This window comes from Ornithodoros turicata, chromosome 1 (assembly GCF_037126465.1).
Source record: "Ornithodoros turicata isolate Travis chromosome 1, ASM3712646v1, whole genome shotgun sequence".
In the NCBI taxonomy this organism is placed as follows: domain Eukaryota; kingdom Metazoa; phylum Arthropoda; class Arachnida; order Ixodida; family Argasidae; genus Ornithodoros; species Ornithodoros turicata.
Genome location: NC_088201.1, coordinates 175,038,321 through 175,060,972, shown reverse-complemented (window position 1 = coordinate 175,060,972; position 22,652 = coordinate 175,038,321). Strand labels below are relative to the sequence as shown.

Below are 22,652 nucleotides of genomic sequence, written 5' to 3'. Positions count from 1 at the left end.
CCTTCGTAGCGCTGTTCAAGGTTTGCTTTCTTTTCAAAAATTCAGACTTGATGGTATTAAGCTGTCCGAGTAAGATAAATTGTGTGTCCTTTTTCTGTGCTTTCTTCGCGCAGGGACAATGCAAATGAGTATTTAGCATTATGCAATAATTATCTGATAGCAGAAATGGGCGTCTTTGTCACAGTTTATAAGCGTGTGTCTCGTTATTTTTTATCTCTGTAGCTATGCGAGCAAAAGTGCGTGTAATTTTTCGCTCCTCTTTTCTTATTTTCTCTACTTTTACGCAGAAGAAAGCCTACTGGTAAAAGCTGAATAGTGTTCTATCAGTGGAAGTGGGGTTGTTTGTTTGATTTTGTTAGGTGTTCGATATCTTGATGAAGTAAGCAGTGCTTAATTTTGCAGGGGTTTTTGAGCAGAAATGCTGGTATCTGAGCACGCAGTAGAAATTCCTATATTTCTCTGCTCCCTAAGAAAAGTAGTGCGTCGTTGTCCAAGCAGACCGCGTTTAGTTCACGCGAAATAGAAAAATGAAGCTGTGTATGCTCTATGATTTTCTGTCGCAGGGTTAGGCCTTTTCCCCGATGAGCAGTATTTTGTAAGCGATGTCGCATGTCTGGACTTGTTCAGTAGTGTTGCCATTTTTACCCGCTGCTAGTATCTTGGTGTCATGTTGTGCTAGCCGCGTAGCGATAGGGGGTGATTCTCCGATTATTCCTGAGCCTTTAATATTTAAGCCTTTTCCCTGCTCACTTAAGGAAATTTGTGTACCCCTGTCCTGTGCTTTCTTTACGCAAGGGCAATGCGAGTGTGTATGTGGCATTATGCAAGAATTATCTGGTGGCAGAAATGGGTATCTTTTTCTCAGTTTATTAGCGTGCGCTACGGTTTCTTGCAGTTACAGCCATTGGGACACTAATGCGAGTTTTTCGCGGTTCTTTTCTTCTTTCACTGCTTTTACTCAGAATGTAGGTGAGGGGAAAAAGTCGGCATCCAGATAGAGCAGGAGAAAGCCGCTCGGCAGAGGAGAGTTTATGAGAATCGAATTTGTTTGTTTTTTGTTATATGTTGTTGAGTGTCAGTATTCACTCTGCTTGATATGTTGATGGAGTAAGCTGTATGCAGTTATAAGTATTTGTGCAGAAATGCTGGTATGTGAGCGTGGAGGCGAAATTCCAATAAAGCACCTCTTCTTGTGCATTCCTGAGTTGATGTCTGTGTGTGCGTGCTTTTATCCTGGTTTGCGACGTCGTCATGGCATGTTGGGGCTTGTTTAGCAGTGTTGCAATTTTACCCGCCGCTATTATCTTGTTGTTATCTTGTGTTAGCCGCGTGACGATGTCGGGTGAGTCTGCTATTATTCCTGAGCGCTCCGTCTTAAGCCTTTTCCCTTCTCGCTTAAAGGAATTCGTGTGCCCTTGTCCTGTACGAAAGGAACAATGCGGCTGTGTATGCAGCATTAAGCAAGAATTATCTGATACCAGACATGAGTGTCTTTTTCTTAGTTTATTAGCATATGCTTCAGTTTTTGAAGTCAAACACAAGTGCGCGCAATTTTTGCTGCTCTTTCCTCAAATCTCTGCTTTTGTGCAGAAGAAAGTCGCATGGTAAAGCTGAGAAGTGGGTTTCTCTGCTTGTTTGTTAGATGTTGTTAGGAGCTCGGTATGTTGAAGAGGTAAGCGGTTATAGGTATCGGCACCCTCAGTGTAAATTAATTATTTTGCATGTGAGTCTGCTTCACTGCATTACAAGGCTGAAATGGGAACAGAGAAAAAATTGGAGCGCTTCATTAATAACAATCCAAGTAATAGGACAATTATAGTTTCCATAGAAAGTAGAATTTTAATAAGCTCCTAAAATTATAGTTTTGTAGTAGTTTTTCTCAACTGCAATGCAATAATCATTTACATAGTGGGAATGCCATCATGTTCCCGTAAAGGCGTTCTGTCTTGTGCTTTGTCGTGCGCGAATGGAACTTTACCCCCCGGCTTTCGCGGCTTTTTGCTCGCAGGTGTAGCCTCAGACAATAAGTATACGATCATAGAAAGGGTCATGTATTACATAAGCCTGGTGATGATGTTGAGTGGTCTCACTTATTATTTTAAAAGATCAGTGTTGTAACTTGGTTGTTACTTGTGTGCAAAAGAGCAGCAGTTTACTGGTGTTGTGATTCTAAAGACCATGATGAGCCTTTGGGGTGAAAATCGCTAATGTGCACGGTGCTTTTTTTGTTGTTTTTATTGTAAAAGTGAACGTCATTAAGAGTCGGACAAAGGAAATAACCTTGCGATTCAATAAATAATAGGAGTGTTTGTCTTTGACGCTGTCTTCTTCAGACAGGATGTGATGACGTCACGCAGTCTGTAGCAATGCATTGACCGTTACTGGAAAAAAGTGTAGCAATAGAAAAATGGTGGCATTGTCATTGGCATTGTCCTGGACGGATTTATGATGAGCACTGTTCTTCGAATAAAATGAATGTATGTGTGTAGAAGTAGTTTGATGCTGGTTTTCTGCTTTGTTCAAGTGTTATCTTTGCTTTTTCCCCCTTGTTGTGTGACAAACATGCGCAGACATGCCCTGACCTGTTCTGTCATGCTTTCCTTCTACATATAGTTTTGTTCTTTTTTACAAGGAACATTTTTGCCTTATGACCTGTGTTGTCGATGCGCCATTAAAACTCCAATCATCATCATCATCATCATCACATTTTTGTCTTGACGATAGTGCTGCCTTCAATGGGAGTAGTGCTATTCTTAATAATTTTGTGATTCATTTAGTTCAGAGAGTAACCACAAGGGGGACAGGTGCATGGCTTTATCCAGTCGAGGAACAAAGCGTCATTATTCAGTTATCTCCCTGGCTCTCAGATGGGACGGACATGTCTCGATTAGCTCGTTGTATGTAGCCATTGATGGAGTTATGTGTTAGGATATTTAGTTTTTCTGTATTCATAACTCTCATTTAGTAAGATTTTGGGAATGGAATGCTTAATTCCTAGAATCAGCTTTCATGCATGGTGTTTTTCTGCAATAGTTTCCTATGCAATCGTTGTAGTAGAATAAAGGAAATAATCTTGGGATAGTGATTCAATAAATAACAGGCCCCCTGTCTAGAGCGTAGCGTCCTTGAGCCACGCAGGTGCATGATGACGTCATACCGCGACACTATTGTTTCAGGTGGACCTTGTCCAGAGGAGCATTAGTGGAAAAAACAGTGTAGCCCTGAGACAATAGGCCGACGTCACGACCAATGAGCAAGGCCTGCAGGGGGCGCAAGGATTCACTTCTCTCTTGGACACTGACGGGTGTGGACGCATTAATTCTGTTCCTAGCAATTGCGTTGGCCGTTAGTGGAAAAGCGTAGCTTCGGTGGGGTTCCGTCTGCCTCTGATGGGATGCGGATGTGTGGTTCGTCACTGGCGAATGGTGTGTGACGAACGGATTTACAATGAGGGAATGTAGTGTACGTGTCCGATGATGGTGAGTGTCTTTTTCACTCTGTTCAAGTGTTTTTCTGTGTTTGCTTTGCTCTGTTGCCGAGCAGTCGTGCGATTTTTCCTGTAGTGCAGTGACATGCCCCGACATGCATGCTTTCCTCGTTGACGCTTTGTATTTTTCCTTTTTGGATGAGAAAGGTTCATGTCTTGACGATGACGCTAGTGCTGCCCTGGATGGGAATAGTGCTAGAACAATTCTTAATAATTTACCGATTAAATTAGTTCAGAAATCAACCGCAAGAGGGACAGATGCATGACTTTATAGAGGAGAAAAAGCATTACGATTCAGTTCCGTGCCTGGCTGTCGGATGGAGTAGACGCAACGTTCTGCGCTCCTTGTTACCCGCATTCTGTGTTGATTTGTTGAGTGCCTAGTCCTCGTATTAGCCATTGATGGAGTCACGTGTTAGGATATTTTGTTCTTTTGTAAGCCTCATTTAGTAAGACTTTGGAATTCCTACGATCAGCTGTCATACATGGTGCTTTTCTGCAATAGTTTCCTATGCAATCGTTATAGAAGAATAAAGGAAATAATCTTGGGATAGTGATTCAATAAATAATAGCTCCCCTGTCTAGAGCGTACGCGTCCTTGAGCCACGCAGGAGCATGTTGACATCATGCCATGTCTTCATTGCAGATTGACCTTGTCCAGTTGTGTCGACCATGTAAAAAAAAAGCGGTGTAGGTTTGGGACAATGGGATGACGTCACGCCCAATGAGCAACGCAAGAGGGCGCAGGAATGCTCTTCTCTTTTAGCCTCTCGCAGGTGGTCGCCGTAGAGGGCGCTAAGAGCGCATGCGCAGCGGTTGCGGCGCGGCGCCCCAGTCAGTTGCTCGCTGGCTGTCGCGGAGAGCAGACGTGCGCTCGGTTGCTCCGCAGTCCCCGCGCTCGCTCAGTTTCTACTGGCTGTCGGATGGAGCAGTCGCATCGGTCTGCGCTCCTGTTGTGGTGGGTTGATTTGTAGTGTAACTAATTCTTTTGTCAACTTTGTCCCCGCTTTGTTTGCGATTTTCATGCCCATGCCCGTCTGGTGCTGGTTGCTGTTGTCCGGGCATCCCCCATTTTCTATCTTCTTCTGCCTTAGGAACGGGAGTAGCGCTGGCGTGATTCTAAATAATTTTGTCATGAAATTAGTTGAGCAAGTACCAGTGATGGCCACTAACTACTTCTACAGTAGTTTAACTATAACTACTAACTACTTCGCGATGGAGTAGTTTAACTAGTAGTTAAACTACTTTTCAGGGGAGTAGTTAAAACTATTTCTTTAACTACTGCAATGTAGTTTAACTACATCTATAACTACTTAACGTTGTCCGTCAACACCAATCCCTTGTAGTGTTCTTGGACACCTAAATATGAATCACACGGAATGATAAACTTTGGCTCTATCCTCTGCTACGACAGTCAAATACAAAGCTCGCGGCGGGATTCTTTCTGTGCCTACGCGATAAACTAAGTTGCAGAATTACTTCACAGCAAATGAGGCTTCACTGGACAAGCATTAAAAGTGAAGATTTACTACACATGCACGACACAATTGCTCTGCACCTCCGTTCTCATCAAACAAGTAGCTCAAGGTAAAAGTCGGAAGCACAATCGCGCCGTAACGCTTGCGGCAAAATCGGAAGTAGTTTGCGCCTTCAGTAACCTAACTACTGTAGTTAACTACTTAAAATAGTAGTTTAACTAGTAGTTGCCACTACATTTCTGCAAGTAGTTGACAACTACTCTTTAACTACAATATGGTAGTTTAACTAGTAGTTTAACTACATGTAGTTAACTACTGGCCATCACTGGCAAGTACCCGCTAGGGTGTGCAGATGCGCGACTTTATACAGGAGAAAAGAGCATTACGATTCAGTTCTCTGCCTGGCTGTCGGATGGAGCAGTCGCATCGTTCTCCGCTCCTGTTGTGGTGGGCTGATTTGTTGTGTAACTCATTCTTTTTGTTAACAGCGTATGACAACTTTGCGATCTTGGTGATCCGGCAGCGGCCATTTTTGTCGTGGCAGATGTGTGAGGATAATTTGTTTAATGTTGGTAGAAGATTAACAGGAAGTGTTTCTAAATCAAAGAAAACCATTCAGAGGGAGGTTTGCGGGAGGGGGAGAAAATTTGCAGCTGTTAATTCTTATATATCCTAACTGCCATCACTACATAAGTGATACTGATTTAAGCCACGTAGTAAGCACATAGTGAAAGTGACATTCGTTGGTTGGAGCGCACTACATGAAAATGACACGCAATCAACCCGTGTGACAGAGGTATCACTTTCATTGACTTGATTTGGGGCCATCTTTTAGTTTAATGGCATGAGGTATTGCCGTAGTCGACATTCTTGGGTGGAACAGCGAGAAACCAGAAATGAGAGCTTGTGAAAAATAACGAAAAATGACGGCCTTTAATCGTACGTATGGCACTTCTCAACCATTGCTCCATTCATTCAGACGTGAGCCGGGTGCATTGTATATAGCACGGAGTTAATACCACACCACATTTGTTGGTTGTAAAATTACTGACATAGATCGATGCATCGATGATTAGGAGTCTTTCAATTCCTGTACAGTTTCACTAAATAGTGCTTCACCTCGGTTCGCCTTGGGGGGTCTTGATAGATAAGGCAAAGAGTTGTCTCGATATGTGGTCTGTGACCACCAGGGTACACAAGAACCCTGTATTTGCCTCTTGCATGAAACATATGAAATCTACTTGGTGAAGGTCGTTCGGATGTAACAAAATGAATTATCTTACACTGAATTCGAATCTTCGTTTTCTGTCTCTGTGAAGTGTATGTACATCGTCTCATAGTTCTGCAGATTTGTCATTCCTCGCAGTAATGGACGATACCTCTGAGCCCTCCATTGGGATTCCTGCCCATTCTTCCCATGTGACGTAATCCTCTGGTGAACACCGATATTGGCCAGTCTCCATGAGTTCACCCCAGTCTGATGTTGACTAATATTGAACAATGTTGAATGTAGAATGATGAAGCTGAGCCAACGTTGTATCAACTGTACCTGGTCAATTCTGGATTGTGAACAAAAAGAACGATGGAATTCCACGAGTGACTGAACTGTAGATATATACAGCAAATAATTGTGTTGATTCTACATCGTACATTCAACATATTGTCAGCCTCTATCACTAATGGAAATGTATCAGACGACTCGCCGCTTCGTGACGCAGACGAAGCCAACACCTGTGTCACGCCCCTCTCGCGCTCCTGGTGCCTGCGATCCCCTTTCATTCCTTCCGCGTAGTTGGTGGCAAACGGCTACAATATTAAAGCTGTGTTGTTCTTCCCGCCTGGTCTGTCCATCAACTACATTGGTGACCCGAACGAAACCCGTCATGGACCCGCCGCCAGCACACCCCGCCGTTGCCGTACCCGGCGCCCTTCCGCCTGCGGCCTCACGGTCCTGCAAGGCCCCGCCCACCTCCGCAGCCGTGCAGCATTTCGCCGTTCGGCCTCCCCCCTTTAGCACCAGAACCCAACTGTATGATTTTTGCAGGTGGAGTGCCAATTTGAGCTCGCGCACGTCAACACTCAGCTCACCAAATTCCGCCACGTTGTGAGCGTTCTTTCGCAAGACATTGCCGCCCAGGTAGTCGATATCCTGTCTGCTCCTCCAGCCAACGCTCCCTTCGATGCCCTGACGACTGCCATCCTGAAGCGCACTACAGCATCGGAGCGTAAGCGCCTCCAACAGCTTCTGACCGCCGAAGAGCTTGGTGATCGCCGCCCGAGTCAACTCCTCCGCGACATGCAAAATCTCCTTGCCGATCGCGCGACGGCTTTTGATCCCACCGTCTTACAGCAGCTCTTCCTGAGCCGCTTGTCCGCGAACGTGTAAATGATTTTGGCCACGGCAACCGCCCTCCCTCTGCAAGACATGGCCGCTCACGCGGACAAGATAATGAAGGTCTCCCCGCCGCAAGTCGCTCCGATTCCTGCTGCCACCTCATTCTCCCACGCAGTTGCGTCTGGACCAGCCACTTGCGCCGTCATTACTGACACCCATCCTTCGAACCTCACGGGTGCTGTGGTGCAGCTGCAAGCGGATCTTGCCCGTCTTTCGACCCTGGTGGCTTCGTCACTCGCCCGCAACGACCCTCGGCGGCGAGGATCAAGGTCCCCACGGCGTCGTTAAACAGTCGTCCTCGTTCACCCACACCTACGCCACAACAGCCATCCAGTCTCTTCCGTTACCATCGCCGTTTTGGCTCCAACGCCCAGCACTGCATTCTTCCTTGCTCCTGGGATGAAAACTCCGGCGGAAACCACTACTGGCTGCGGCAGTCTCCGGCAATCCAGGCAGCCGACTTTACTTCGTGGTGGACCAGGCATCCCACACCAAATTCCTGGTCGAGACGGGCGCCGAAGTTAGCGTGCTCCCTGCCTCCGCCCTCGACAAACAGCTGGATCTCACTGCCGTCAACAATACCGGAATTCCCGTGTACACGCAGGGCTCCCTCACCTTCAACCTAGGACTGGGACGAAACTTCCCATGGTTATTTTTGGTGGTCGCCGTCGACAGATCCATTTTGGGAGCAGATTTTCTGAATCACTTCCGCCTTACGGTCGACGTCGCTCGCAAGAGAGTCGCGGACATGTTCACCTCACACTCCTTTCCAGCAGCCTCGGCTAGCGACCTTCCCCCTCCGGCCGGCCCAACCATCTCTGCACTTATGTTGCCATATGCGACCATCCTGTGCGACTTTCCTAGCCTCACTTGTGCACCGGGCTGGACGAAGACGGTGACGCATGATTCCGTGCTCTATATCAACACCACTGGTGCACCCGTCTTCGCTCGCCCGCGTCGCTTGGCGCCCGAAAAGCTCAAGATAGCTCGCGCTGAGATCGACCACATGCTCTCCATTGGTGTCGCCCGTCCTTCTTCTAGCAACTGGTCATCCGCACTTCACATGGTGCCTAAGAAGACGGGGGACTGGCGCCCATGTGGCGACTTTCGTGCATTAAACCTGGTCACAACAACGGACCGGTATCCCCTTCCGAGGCTTCAAGATTTCACCAGCAACCTGCACGGCGCCAAAATCTTCAGCAAAATAGATCTAATGAAAGCGTACCACCAGAGGACATAAAGAAGACAGCTATTATGACACCGTTTGTACTGTTTGAGTTTCCGCGCATGCCCTTCGGCTTACGAAATGCGGCTCAAACGTTTCAACGTTTCATCGATTGCGTCGTCTGAGGGCTTCCTTTTGTTTTCGCTTACATAGATGATATTTTGGTCGCAAGCTCCTCACCTGAAGAACACGAGCGCCACCTTCCCCTGCTTTTCCAGCGCATGGCTGACCACGGCATCCTCGTGAACGAGGCAAAGTGTGAATTCACACTGAGTTCTTAGGCCACGGAGTCACTTCTGAAGGCATTGCCCCCTGGAAGGCAAGGTCGATGCCATAACCAACTTCCGCCCTGAGTCCCTCCGGTAACTGCGCCACTTTCTCGGCCTTATCAGTTTTTACCGGCGTTTTATCCCGCACTGCGCGGAGACCCTACGTCCTTCCTGAATAACACCACCTCCCGTCTCGTCTTTGAAGTACCCCATCTGGTTCGCGTCCTCCTCGTTGAAAAGCAGGTGGTCCGGTGGATAAGAGGACAGATCTAGCTCACTCTCAATTTTCATCAGCTGCTCTTCTAGGCTTTCACACGTGAGAGAAAAAAATATGCTTTCCGTATCGCTATAGATCAATTGCACTGGACACGTCAAGCGAGAAAAGAGAGACTCGTAGATGAAGCTGTACATTCAGACTTTGGATATTTCTAGAATGGCAAAGCCCACGTAAAGGGGATGCGTGCATTTGATGCGACGCTGTTTCATCTCGTATAAGATGCACTTGTCACTCAGAATGAGAAAATGCTGGCAGTCGACGGAGCTAGCTTTTCGGAGCGCGGTTTCTTTGTCGTAGGCTAGGGCATACTTTTTCATGCGTCTCACATTTTGTATCGTCTTACCGAACGTACTGTTTGACATGGTTTTGTACAGAAGTCGTTCGAATTTCATGGACGCGGCATTCCTTAACGCGACGTTCCTCTGCACGAAGCTTCGCAAAAAGTTGTCTTGCCGGAACGAGATGATGCTGTGAACACGTTTTATTTTGATGCCCAACCTCACGTACAGTGCGAGCAATGCATAATGAACGACGTAGCGTTCTTTGTCGTAACACGTCAGCAAGAGTTTTTTTGTGGGAGGGGTGTTCAGCGCTCGCTCTACCTCGAAGGATCGTCCCATTCAAAAGCACCTGTGGGGAGATGGAAAGTCATCGCGTACGGGTACAAACTGTTGATGTCGAGATACTGGATAAAAGTATCTTCTTTCTGGGGGTCGTAATCGTCGCACCCCTCGTGATTAGCCCGACAGTATCTGTGTAAGCTTTTACAAATGCCTCCCCTGATTCCCTTCTCGATCGTTTCGTACATCTCTTGGTCGCTTATGAGCTCGAGTTTGACATTGGTGAGCTTCAAAGCGCTACTCCACGCATAACTGGCGAGGGACACGGTGCGTAAGATATCTATCCCATCCGTCTCTAGCGCAATCTTTCTGAAATACAGCACGATGTCGCACAGCTGACAAGTGTCGAGCGTGACGTAGAGACGCGTGTAGTCTCCTAGGTCCTTACATTCGAACAATTCGAAAATCTCGAGGGCGTACTGATAGTCCTCGTGCGTGATCTCTTGGTCGTTCAGGTCACTTTTGAAAGCTTCCTTTGGCGGTAGTGCGGGCAAATTGTAGGTTTCGAAACTGTCGACGAAGGTGTACGGGTAAATTTCCTTCCTGAGAAGGCGATGGAAACGGTCACCAAACATTTGGCGGGTGCAATGAAACGCACTCTCGCCACCGCTGGAGAGGAGTGTTTCTACCAGGTTAGACAACGAGAGGTTGAAAAACTGCGTGGTATCGCGGAAATGGAGCTCGCCAATATTGAAGCCTCGTATTTTTTCTGTGGTAGACGCTAAGATCCACGGTTCTCCCATATTTAGAACATGAATGTGGCGGAGAAGGGAGCTCAAATCGTATTGCAGGTTGTGCATGCACACAACAAGTTCTTTGGTCTTATGACACGTAAGGTTACACATATCACACAGCGTCGCAACAAAATTCGATGAACCGGGGTCTACGGAATGGGTGTGGTCGTGATGCGACACCTTCCGCTATGTCCGTTAAATTCGCACCCGCAAAATTCGCAGTGCGTCGCGCACTCGTGTCGAACAAGGTCTACCACACTCATGACCAACGGTGAGGGAAGACGGTTCAGCCTATCGATTTGTTCGCTAAATTCGTTCAGTGCCAGCAAGCATTTTTCTGCCGCGTGTGGTCCCAAATAGCCATCTACGCCCATTATTTTCCCATCACAACTTCTCACTAGCACGATGCTGTACGAGCTCATCCTGTGCACACTCGAGGCGTCCTTAACGCGTGCATCCTTTTCCAGTATGCTTTCCGAGTCCAACACCGCAAAATAGGTGTAGGGATGCATGCACTGCATCTTGGTGAAGGAGACGCTCTCCCCCGCTTTTGGCATTTCGAGAATTACTTCGTTTACGTCTCCACACAGACGTTCGTGCTGCTCCAACGCCCCTCTCGTCCTGTAACCGCTCGTGCATTTCTCACAATAAAAATAGCAGTGATGGCCACTAACTACTTCTAGAGTAGTTTAACTATAACTACTAACTACTTTGTGAGTGAGTAGTTTAACTAGTAGTTCAACTACTTTTCAGGGGAGTAGTTAAAACTACTTTTTAACTACTGCAATGTAGTTTAACTACATCTAACTACTACTTTACTAACTACTATTTAACGTTGTCCACCAACACCAATCCCTTGCAGTGTTCTTGGACACCTAAATATTAATCACATGCAATAATAAACTTTGGCTCAAGCCATTGCTACGATCGTCAAATACAAAGCTTGCGGTGGGATTCTTTCTGTGCCTACGCGATAAACTAAGTTGCAGAATTATTTCACAGCATATGAGGCTTCACTCGACAAGCATTAAAAGTAGAGTTGTGCGAATATTCGAAATTTCGAATACGAATAGAATATTTGCGATATTCGATTCATATTCGTATTCGAAAATTTGATATTCGAAGTTTTCGAATATTCGTAAAAGTCTGAATATTCGATTTTTTTTTCGCATATCACAGCAGCTTATTCCGAAGCTGTTGCGGGCTGCGCACTGGAATTTGTACGTTGCGGCGACGAACATGCATAGTAGAACATCTGCAAAGCGACGCGCTGAGCTTACGCGCTCGTGTACGAATGCGTCGCTATACGTTCGGTAACCGAAACCGAAACTAGTACGCAGCTGTGTGCGGACGCCATTTTAGAGTCCGCCCCACCGAAACCCGAGACCGCGGTACGCATAGGCGGAGAGTTTTCAATCTGCCGGAGGGGGCCGGGGTACAAAGCCCCCCCCCTTTTACAGAGAGGTCGGGCAAGGTATCAGGAAATCCGTGTTGTGACTTTATGAGACGAACTTTTGCAGGATGTTCATCATCAATCGCGTGCAACACGCGGTCGATTCTTAGGATATCCCTCGAAACTTTCGTCTTGAGTGTCAGCTCGGTAGACTTCCCGGAGGGGGCCTGGCCCCTCCTAGGAAAAGTTCCGGGGGGGGAGGGGGACCAGGCCCCCAAGCCCCCCCCCGCAGCCGGCGCCTATGGCGGTACATTTCATACATCCTCAGCACTGTCGCGGCTTTAGTGGATTGCTAGCGAACTCTGAACATTCGTATGAGGCCTACAGTTCGGTGAAATTACGGTTAAATATCGAAATTATGTTGACGTTGGGCTGAACACCGCTGTTCAGCGTCCCATTGCATGCACAGCCAAAATTTGCGTCTCGAATACGTCTTTTTCGGTTTCGATTTGTGGTTGTCAGCGACATATGATAGAATCATGGTCGCGTGCGATGACGGCGATAATCGAGGAGTGGGACGTGTTGATATTCGACATAGTTTCTCCAACTTCGGCGCTCTGCGATCGTATGAAAGCGCCAACTAGGACAACATGCAGTAACGCTGCAGTCATTTGAAACTGCGCTAATTGTTGTTACAGATGATAGCAAGACGCATATATAGCCTTAACCCGACCCGACCTTCATGAAGCGATTTTGCTCGCGACTCACGCGCGTCGCCGTCGGCGCGACAAAGTTTGAGGCCCGCGCGCAGATTTCCACCGTGAAATGGAAGGAGCGCTGAACACGAACGTCGCGGAAACAATCACGCGTGATACAGCCATACAATATCGTCGAGGATCGCAGTTTTACTGCGTTATTCGCGATTCCAATGAACTACAGGTGGCGCTCCGAACTTCCAAGATGGCGGACGAAAGGAGGTCTCCGAGCAAAGCCAGCGTAGGGAATGCGGTGTCGGCCTAATTATATTCATCTGTTTCAGGTTTAATACCCACAAATTGACTTGTTTCATGAAGACGGAATCAGTTTTGTCTGCTAGTCATCTGATACTGTGCAGCTCAACTATAACATATAGGCAAACAGTTTCCGTCGTCGGAGTTTGTTTACATACGTCGGGAGTCGAGCGAACAGATGAGCCATTTTAGAATCTAAGAAGGCAAAGCAGGGATTAGTTGCTGAGAAGACTGGCATAGCACGTGTTTTGGATAGTGAATTAGTATTCTGCAAGGCAATACATGTTTGAGTTTCTCCTTCGATAGCCCCGTAGTATTTACATGTGAGCGTTGCAAGGCACCAACAGTTCCGAATGGAAGCGTAGTGTTTCTAGAAATTAGATACCTCTTGTTGGACCTTTGAGACACACGTAATCATAAAAAAATGTAATGCACATGTTAACGTTTACATGGGCATTTGCAACAGCCCAAGAGAACACTTATTTGTTTGGTGTGGTGGTGACAAAGCGTGCTCATGTGATGTTAGCTTTCACCCCGACGTTCGCAGAACTCTGTGATTGTATGCCAACGTTATACGTGAATAACACATATTTTGAAAACCCCTGGCAGTCATGCCTATACCTGACCCCCCTGCCTTACACCATGCATGTGTAACGATTTTAACATATATGTCATATGCTCTGCGGCAAACATCTGAGTGCTGCAAGAGCTGCTTTGGTAAATTGAAGTATTCGTTTTCTGCACTGCTCTTGGTATTCACACACAACTTGGTGTGGTATTTTTGTCTTTGCGGGTCATTCGTTGATACGTGTGGGACACCAGACAGAAGCTGTCTCTCCAAGAGACAATCCATAGTGGTTGCTCGGCTATGCCGCATTAGTACGGTGATATTGTTTACTTTACCTGAGGTCTGAAAATGCATTCATGTCAACGTGACAAAGAAATTCCGGTTGCTCGTTCTGTATTACTAAAAATAATATTAAGATAAATGTGTGGTGACAGAGCTAATCAGGAAACTCGTGCGATGGGTCGACACATGGGACTTCCGTTCCGTTCTTCTTGGTTAGAAGGCTATTAAAAGAAAGCGTGCGGTATTTCCAACAGTCTGAGAAGAAACTAGTAATGCAACATTCATCTTTTCGATTTCGATACATTCTTTCTTTCCGGCTTTCTGTCCATAAGCAAGAGAAACATGTACCGCTGTACCGCTTCCCTGTCCGGACGCGCGCTCGGACCTCCACTCGCAGCTTTTCGAAATCGCCGTCAGGTGGCTACGGCTTCGCTGGAATCGCGAATAATGCATGAGGCCGTTCCAAACTATGCATTGCCGTCAGTAACGATGGTCTCACGCGTGACGTCACGCGTGAGAGCAGTGAAACCCGCCTTTACGCCTTTAGTTTCCCGCCTTCACGACAAATGCGGAAGGCATTGTCAATGCAAGAAGAGACCACTTGCCACCATCATTTTCCTTCTGAGGTGCTCATCACTAAATCATCCCACTCTGAACATGTCATTGCTCTTTACTTCCATTCTGTCTGTTTCACCAGCAATTTACAATGCCAACACAGGTGTTCTCTGTTCATGAAAGATTTTTGAAATGAAAGTTTTTTCTTGCGGTTTTCAGCTTGCCTCATGAGAGCAGCACACTGTTTCACTGTAAAAATAATTTTACCGTACATGTGCATATAAGCATGTATGCCCTAGGCTAAGCCAATACATTAATACATATTCCTCATTAGCACTTTTTTTTAAGGATCAGCAGAACACAACTGTGACGATGCTTGTTTTCGGAGCTTAATTAACTTAATTAACTCTTAGAAGCTGTTATCCTATGATGTGATATTCGAAATTTGATTTGATATTCGAAGGACAATTTTGTAGATATTCGTATTCGATTCGTATTCGAAATTTTCAATATTCGCACACCTCTAATTAAAAGTGAAGATTTAGTACACATGCACGACACAATTGCTCTGCACCTCCGTTCTCATCAAACAAGTAGCTCAAGGCAAAAGTCGGAAGCACAATCGTGCCGTAAAGCTTGCGGCAAAATCGGAAGTAGTTGGCGCCTTCAGTAACCTAACTACTGTAGTTAACTACTTAAAATAGCAGTTTAACTGGTAGTTGCCACTACATTTCGGCAAGTAGTTGATAACTATTTTTTAACTACAATCACGTAGTTTAACTAGTAGTTTAACTACATGTAGTTAACTACTGGCCATCACTGAAAAATAGTCACCTCGTCCCATGAAAGTGCTAAATTTTCTGATTCCATAGAAATGCTCCCTAACCTCGAGCAGGTGGACTTGATCCTGATGGAGCGTGCAGGGAATCCGCCTGGTAGATATCGAACTCGTCTGCTCGTCGAACACGTAGATGTACACTGAGATTTTGTTTTTTCTCTCCCACAGGGAAATGTCTTCATAAGTGACTGGAAAGCAGGGCGGCCAGTACGTTACACGCGTCTTCGGATTCGAAGGATTCATGTATTTGTGGTATCTGACATAATCGTTTGGGTTGTTCCTCAAAGGATGCAAGAGTGCCAGCACGCTATACTTGAAACACTCGTTTTCGTGATTCGGTGGAAGTTTGACGTTTGTGAGAGTCTTTGTTTTTCTCTTCAACATTATGGGAAGCTCGATCGTGCACCCAATCCGCTTCGGTTTTAAGCGCGTTAGTTTTAAGTCGACACATTGGACGTCGTTCAAGGTGAAACCAGATCCTTCTCTCGCATAGTTTTCTACGCGTTGCGAGGACTCTGCGATGGCAGCATTTATCGCGCCTTCGATTTCTTGACGGTTATGAACCACTCTCAAGTGAAGGTTCACGTGGAGGAGATGAGAAGTCGACCCATCGGCTCCGTCCTTAATCATGAGCGCTTTCGAGCACAGACAAAATTTGAAAGGCATGGGATAAGCTTTGAGGACGCGCGTGATTACTGGAGCTATGCTCGGGAGATAGAGTCGCAAATCGTCGACGTTGTCGTCGTGCGGGGAACAGAGAAGCGTGTACCTAGTAGCCGTTCCATCGAATGCCTGATCTGTGACAAAAAAAGGAAGGAATCGTCTCTCCGTGATGGAGGGATGATTCTCTACGACCTGTTCTCGCAATTCAACGATTCTACGACCCTGGACAGGCTCAGCTTCATTTTGAAATTCTGGGCTTGCATCTGGTGATTCATCTCCAACCCTACCAGACAGAGGAATGAAATCTGCATACAAGTGATCCCCTTCCCACATGAGCAATTCGTCTGCATATCATGTCCATCTAGGGGTTCGTCGTCGTTGTCGTCCGTTTCAGGTATTACGAAAGACGGACTACTGACTCTGTCGTCGTCGTCGTCATCTGAAAGGACGACTGGGCTATTACCGAGATTCTCTATTCTAGCTTCGTGCTCTCTTTCTACGGCCACGAGCATGGCATCGATGGGGTCGTACTGACATACGAGACAGCGTGGCACTGCGGTCAAACAAAATCAGTACGATATTTCCCCTCACGAAACAATGCTCACTTTTCCCTTCAGTTGAGGAACGCTTGAGATTGATGATGACAGAGGATGGGGTGAGTCCCTGTGTGTTCAGTGTCATGCGGAGACAGCGGCCATTGGTTCCTGAAAAAAACAATGCCATACATAGAATACACTGTCACAGCAGAGACGGTCAACTTACATTTTGCTCCACGAAACGTCTCACGTCGTGGGTGAATGCCCCTCGTGGGCTTCCTATCCATCATCGTAGAACCAGAGCACCTTTTATAGTCGCTACATCGCTCTCCTCTTCCTCGGATTGCGACGGTGTCGTGTGTACTTTGACCACTCCGCCTTCCGTCTTTCGCACCTTTTTTCTTTGCGATGTCTCATATGACAATGATACCATCGACGTTGAATAAAACATTACACTAATGTCTAGCTAACACTCTGGACCGACTTCTACATGACGACGAGAAGATCCAGTGTGGGATTCGAACCCAGGAACCTCCTACACTGGACGCGACACACTAACCACTAGTCTAATTCGCGCTGCGTGACGTCTTTCTTATCATAGAGCTCGTGTCTACACACGTCCAAACATGTTCAAACACGTTCAATGACGTCATAGAGAGGGATAGAGAGAGAGAGGAACTAGTGTGTCCAGGGGCGACTTCGACGGTTCGCCGCCCGTGTCTCAACACGTCCAAACATGTACAAACACGTCTTAACATGTCCAAACACGTTCAATGACGTTATAGAGAGTGAGAGGAAAAGCTTTACTATAAATGTCGAAGCGAACGTTTGATTGTCATTCTCGTGCCATCATGATCAGCTTGGTAGATCCTCGTAAGGAATACCCATGTCGTCATCATCGTCGAAATATTTGAAGAGTTTCGTTTCCAGTTTACAACACTTTTCCTGAGCGTGAAGTCGGTTTTTTCCCGCCTCATATATTTCGGGAGATTGGCAGCGCCCGCTTCTTCTGCACCAATTGCGGTGGATTGTGGTCCAAAGGTACGCTTCCTCGTTATTTTTTAATACGTTCTATAATCGCTCACATTTTTTTTTCAGAGCAAAAGCATTGGACGGACCGATTGATTCGCCCCTTTCTCGGCTGTCGGACGGTACCGTTCGACGTACGTGGCGAAGGACTTCGTCTATTGAAGGAAGATGGAGAAGATGGACCATCAGTGTCACTCTGTGACTGAAGAAGATTGTACGTGTGCTTAAGATAAAAAAAAACACGCGTTTCTCACGCTCCTTTCATTGCAGATTACGAATGGCTACTGACGGGAGATCTACCCCTGGTCCTAACCTTCAAGCCTCCTCCGAAAACCTTCTTTTTGCGGATCGGCGATCAGCTGACCACCAGTCGTTGCGGTGGACTCTGGTCGAGAAACCCCAGCCACTGTTTAGACTCGAGCCTTCGTCCTTATTTGGGCTGTCTTCCCGGCTACGAAACCAAAGTTGGAGCCTAATTCATGTGTAACCTCTCACGATCAATAAAAAAGGTTGCCTACTCTCATTCCGTCTCAGTCATGACGCCTGAGCAGAGGTTTACAACCTTTGTGCAAACGCGAATGTATCGGGACTTGCTGCGATTACGCGATTATGTTCACGGCGATAACTGCGAGGGTGACTTTCGCTCGATTCTCAAGACGATACCCTTACGTCTGTTCACCGTCAGTGGGAAGATTGCAAAGAAAATGAAGCGTTTCGTAGATTACAAGCTCGAGCTGTTGGAAAAGTATAGACGAGGAGAGACAGTTGACCCGTGTCTCATCAACGCCGGTTTCAACCGACCTATCGTCCGTCGCTACTGGCTTCTCCACACATCCCTCGACGTCACGGTGACCGGCGACGACGAGCGTCGGGTCAGCACGTTGGAAGATCGTCTTGCAAGCGTCTTGTGTATGTCGTGAAAAAAATAGACTATTTTACGAAACGAGTTCGCTGACGAGGAGACGTTTTATTGTTTCGTCATTCTCTTCGAGGTTACAGGAAAACACGGATATACAATTTTTCAAGCTGTAGCATTCGACATGCGCGTGGCTGCGTAGATACAAAAAAGCCTGCACTAAGGCAAAAAAGGTGATTGAATACACTTGTCGTTATACTCGTCCACTGCAGGTAAAGTCCTTCGAAGGTTTGCTTCGATGGGGGGAAGTCCGTAGCTGTCGAAAAACACCGCAGACCCGTCGTAGTTTTTCAGGTAGAGCACCCAGTGCTGCCCGCGCTTTCTTCGCTCTTCGGTATTGATGATTAAATAGACGGGCTTGGGTAAAACGAAGGCTTCGTCGGAAGCGCAAATGCCTCTCAGCATGGAGGAAGCGAGGGGGTTCAGGGACACGAGTTCCAAGATGTCGCTCTCGTACATCTTTTCTATGGGAAGGTGACCGTACGGTCCTTGTCGACGCACATGAGCTTGGGACACTCGGAAATCAAGATGACGGTGACCGCGTGTGGAAGGGCGTTAGCGAAGTGTAATTGCAGGCGAACGTTTCCTTTTCGCCACTCGTTCAAATGCGAAGGAGAAGAACACTTGTCCACATCCAAGTTGAAGTAGAGAAGGAACCCGTTCGTTTTAAATCGCTCGTAGCTATACTTGAAATGTCTCTCACCCAGTTCTTGCAAGAAGTTAAAGTAGGGAATTTTGACGAGGTCGTTCTTAAAGTCGTACTCGGCTCGCACTTGCTGACTGTCTACGGATAGCATCGAATGAGACAGGTCGTAATGGCGGGATTTGTAGAGGTTCGATTGGATGTCGCCGAGAAAGTCGGACGTGGCGGGCAGGGCGACGCATAATTTGGAAGGCACCCTTCCGGGGTAAACGTTTTCAAAGTGAGCGTCCAAGCTCCAGGCACTCAAGCTCCGCACCTTGGTTTCCAATCCGCGTAACAGGTAGATGGCTGGCGTGGTCTGAAGCCGCCGCTCGTATTCCAAAAACTGGGAAGGTGCCAGCGTCACCTTTTTCAAGTGTAACGTCATTTCTTTAATGTCCACCTCGTAATTGTACGTTTTCTTGTCGTTGGGGACCACTATGAGTTTAAATTCGTCATTGTTTAAGAGGAAAACGACGCGAATCTCGACGGCAGGTACCACCAGGTCGGTATTGATCTAACCGACCAGGATAAAGTATTTTCCACCCTTCGTCGCTTCGTAACGTTGTTTCGGACCGCGAGACGAGACGTCGTAATCGTTCTTTAAATGTTCGTCGTCCTCGACATAGAGTCCAGCCACGTGCACTGTTTCTTGAGCCAGTGGTGTGGAATGAAGCACGACGTCCAAAATACTCCTGTAGGCGTACAACTCGTTGGAACTGACGAGCTTGTTGTTCGCATAAACGGTGACCGTCTTAAACATGCTGCTCAACAGATGGTTTATTGGGAAAACGACATCTTTCTCGTCCATTTCTTCCCCGTTGTCGCGAACAATGCGCGCGGTCAAAGACACGAAACTGCCGTAGAGATCCAAGTGTGCCCTTTGTAAATTTTGAATAGAAAATTCGATCACGGAATTATTTACCCCGTTGACCAGATAAAAGAGTTGGTACGAAGTATCTTCCACGCCATATTGAATGGATGGGGGTTCGAATGTCATCACTTCACTCGTAAGACAATGCGGTGACCGTTGCGTCTGTATTTTTCCTTTCGTTGACGTCATGATGGACGGAGCGCGAAGCGCATGTGTGACCTTCACGGCGTACCAAAGATATCTGCAAGTGCGTCGTGTGTCGGCGCCTTTTGTTGTCTTTTGCGACGTTTCTTTCCATTGTTGTTGTTGTTTCCAGAACCCTCCATGGAATCCAGCACGTCTCTTCCTGTTGCTATGGCCGTCTTTTTTACTGCACGCGATATTCCTTCCCATCGGCCAAATTCCGCGCCAAGCGCTTCAACATTCTCTTGGCGATCGGTTTTATTTGCTGCCAGATGGGAACGATAAACTTGGATATGTTGCTCAACACACCGCCCCCTCGTTGGAAAAGGGGTCCCGTGTACACAGGAATTATTTTGGGGGTATTACGGTACATATTTGGAATGCAACTTTAAATTGGTTCTGCCTTTGGACCGCAACGGTAAACGTCTTCACATTTCGTCCACGAGAACAATCGTCACTGAGAGAATTTCGAATTGAGACAGGTTAAAATACTGGATGTTATCTAACGTGTAGGTGACGACATGCTTGTCTTTCTCGTAATAAAAGGGTAGTATTTTTAATATCGTTTTTTTCCCGGTCCCCACGTACGTGGGTTCCACGATATCCGTGTAGATGATTATGTTGTGAAACGGGAGTTCCAGGAGTGCCTCGACAGAGCTCGTGGCATCCTCCTCCTCCTCCCTTGTGAACACGGTACGCGATTCGAAGCCCAAAGCACGGCCAGGTACTCGGAAAGTCTTAGGGTGGAGGTGTCCCCGGAAAGCCGAATTTTACATTTCTGTTCAGTTCCGTCGAAGCTGAAACGCGCGCGTTCGCCTACGCGCTGGTTAATCGCATCCAGAACTGCTTGCGGCGCCGCATAATAGCCGGGAGGCAGATGTACTTGCAAAGATCGAGGAATTTTCGTCTTGATCGTGAAAGCAAATTGGCGCGCTACGGAGAGAGACGCGTAGCGTTTCTCCATGTCCCTCGACGGGTGTGAGATGTAGCAGCCTGACAAAGGGTTCCGGTACGTGCAACCCTTTCGGCGTTTTCAGAGAGTAGATGTTATCCGTGAATTCTAGTGAGGCATCCAGCTTGTGCGTCTGGAAATACTTGTTGAGTGTGTTCCGTAGGGACGTTGTTTCCGAATTCAAAGTCACGTCGCCGAAAGCGACAAGTGCGGCGTGCACCAATAAGATGGAGGTGGCTTCGCGCTCACTCAATTTGTGAGGCTTCACCGCACGACCTGCTTCGCGGGACGCTAGCGAGGCGTCAAGCGCCTGTGCGAGCCGAGGGTCCAATTCCACGGCTTTCACGTCCACGGGTAAGACGAAGTCGTATCGCGATTTATTGTACGTGAAAGAAACGTTAAATTCGGAAAAGGCTTTTCCCAAATCCCTCTCGAGATCCGAGGTGACACGAAAAGTTCTCCCGGATTCGACAGTGTCCTCGATTTTCGCATCTTGCCTTTCATACCCGATATTTAAAAAATCGTTGCTTATGCTGAGATCAATCAGACCGACTTTATAGTTATTCGAGAGCTGAAGCGGACTATCGAAAGCTACCGTGAAGGCGTTGAGTTTATTCGAGGGAAACTCATCCATGCTGGCGTTCGAGAGCAGGTGGACGTAGATGTCTGACGTCATTTCCCAATCTTGACCACGTCGCTGCTCGGAACCCAACTGTCGTGTTCTTTGTCGTAACCGAACCAGCGAACCAAGGAGAAGCTCTGACCGTTCACTTGCTTCTTTCTCAGCACTTTTCTTACTGGCCAAGGCTGACTGGCGTCTCGGGTTACGAAGAGTACCTCCTCCGGGTAGAAAGATCCGTCCACTTCCTTACCCCGGTAATCTTCCATGTGCACGACGGGAGGGGAGGTGTCTCTCAGGCGGGAGACGGTGAAAATCGGAGGCGACCAACTCCCTTCCGAGCTTATATGAAAATCTTTTCTGTGTAGTAGGACCCTCACTTTATCCCCCACATTGAGCTTCTTTTTCACGGAGGGTACGACGGGCTTCCTATTTATCTGGTTGAACAGCTCCAATTCGTTTTCGGGTGTGACTTCGGTCAGGCTGATGCCCAAAGTCAGTGTGTTTGGTGTTGTTGTAGTCGCGCACGATCTTGGGAAGCGCGGAGCCGAAGTGGTATTTTCCGGTTACTCCAAAATAACGGAATATTCTGTCGCGTAAAGTGCGTATCACGCGTTCTGCCTGCGATGCTTTGATTACTGGAAAGAAGGTGGAATACATGTGGACCTTCTTTCGTGACAGATACTCCTTGACGGTCTTGTTGTAGAATTCCCCTCCTCTGTCGCAAAAGATGCGTGTAGGTGCGTTACCTCCCCGAAAAAGTCTTATCATGACCCTTTTCATTTCGGCTGGGCGCTTCGCCTTTAGCGGGAGGGTGCGCAGAAAGCAGGAGAGGGAATCGATTGCCACGAGAATGTAGCGGTAGCCGCCGTTGAATCTCTTGTATTTTGAAAAGTCGACGAGGTCCATTTGCCACACATCGTTGATCTTGAGCGCGATGATGCGTCTCCTATTAAACTTTCTTCTGACCGGATGGTGCAGCGTGGAGGCATCCAGCTTTCTGAGAATGGCGAGAGCTTTCTTTTTGCTCAAGTGACGCGCTTTTCTATAATGGTCCACACCCCCAA

General features: G+C 47.2%; 1 protein-coding gene across 1 annotated transcript; it reads left to right on the top strand.

Annotated features, from left to right (window-relative positions):
- The first annotated feature begins 7,390 nt into the window (after positions 1-7,390).
- Positions 7,391-8,600, top strand: LOC135390566 (uncharacterized). The gene is made up of 2 exons (XM_064620303.1): positions 7,391-7,643; positions 7,813-8,600. The coding sequence occupies exons 1-2, from the start codon at positions 7,391-7,393 to the stop codon at positions 8,598-8,600; spliced, it is 1,041 nt and encodes a 346-aa protein (XP_064476373.1).
- The last annotated feature ends 14,052 nt before the right edge of the window (positions 8,601-22,652 follow it).

What these genes read in the sequence shown, in the direction of transcription:
- LOC135390566 (XM_064620303.1), top strand. Translation starts at nt 7,391, where the DNA reads ATGGCCGCTCACGCGGACAAGATAATGAAGGTCTCCCCGCCGCAAGTC. An exon ending in ATCAAGGTCCCCACGGCGTC is followed by an intron (nt 7,644 to 7,812) that starts GTTAAACAGTCG and finishes CCGGCAATCCAG; the next exon opens with GCAGCCGACTTTACTTCGTG.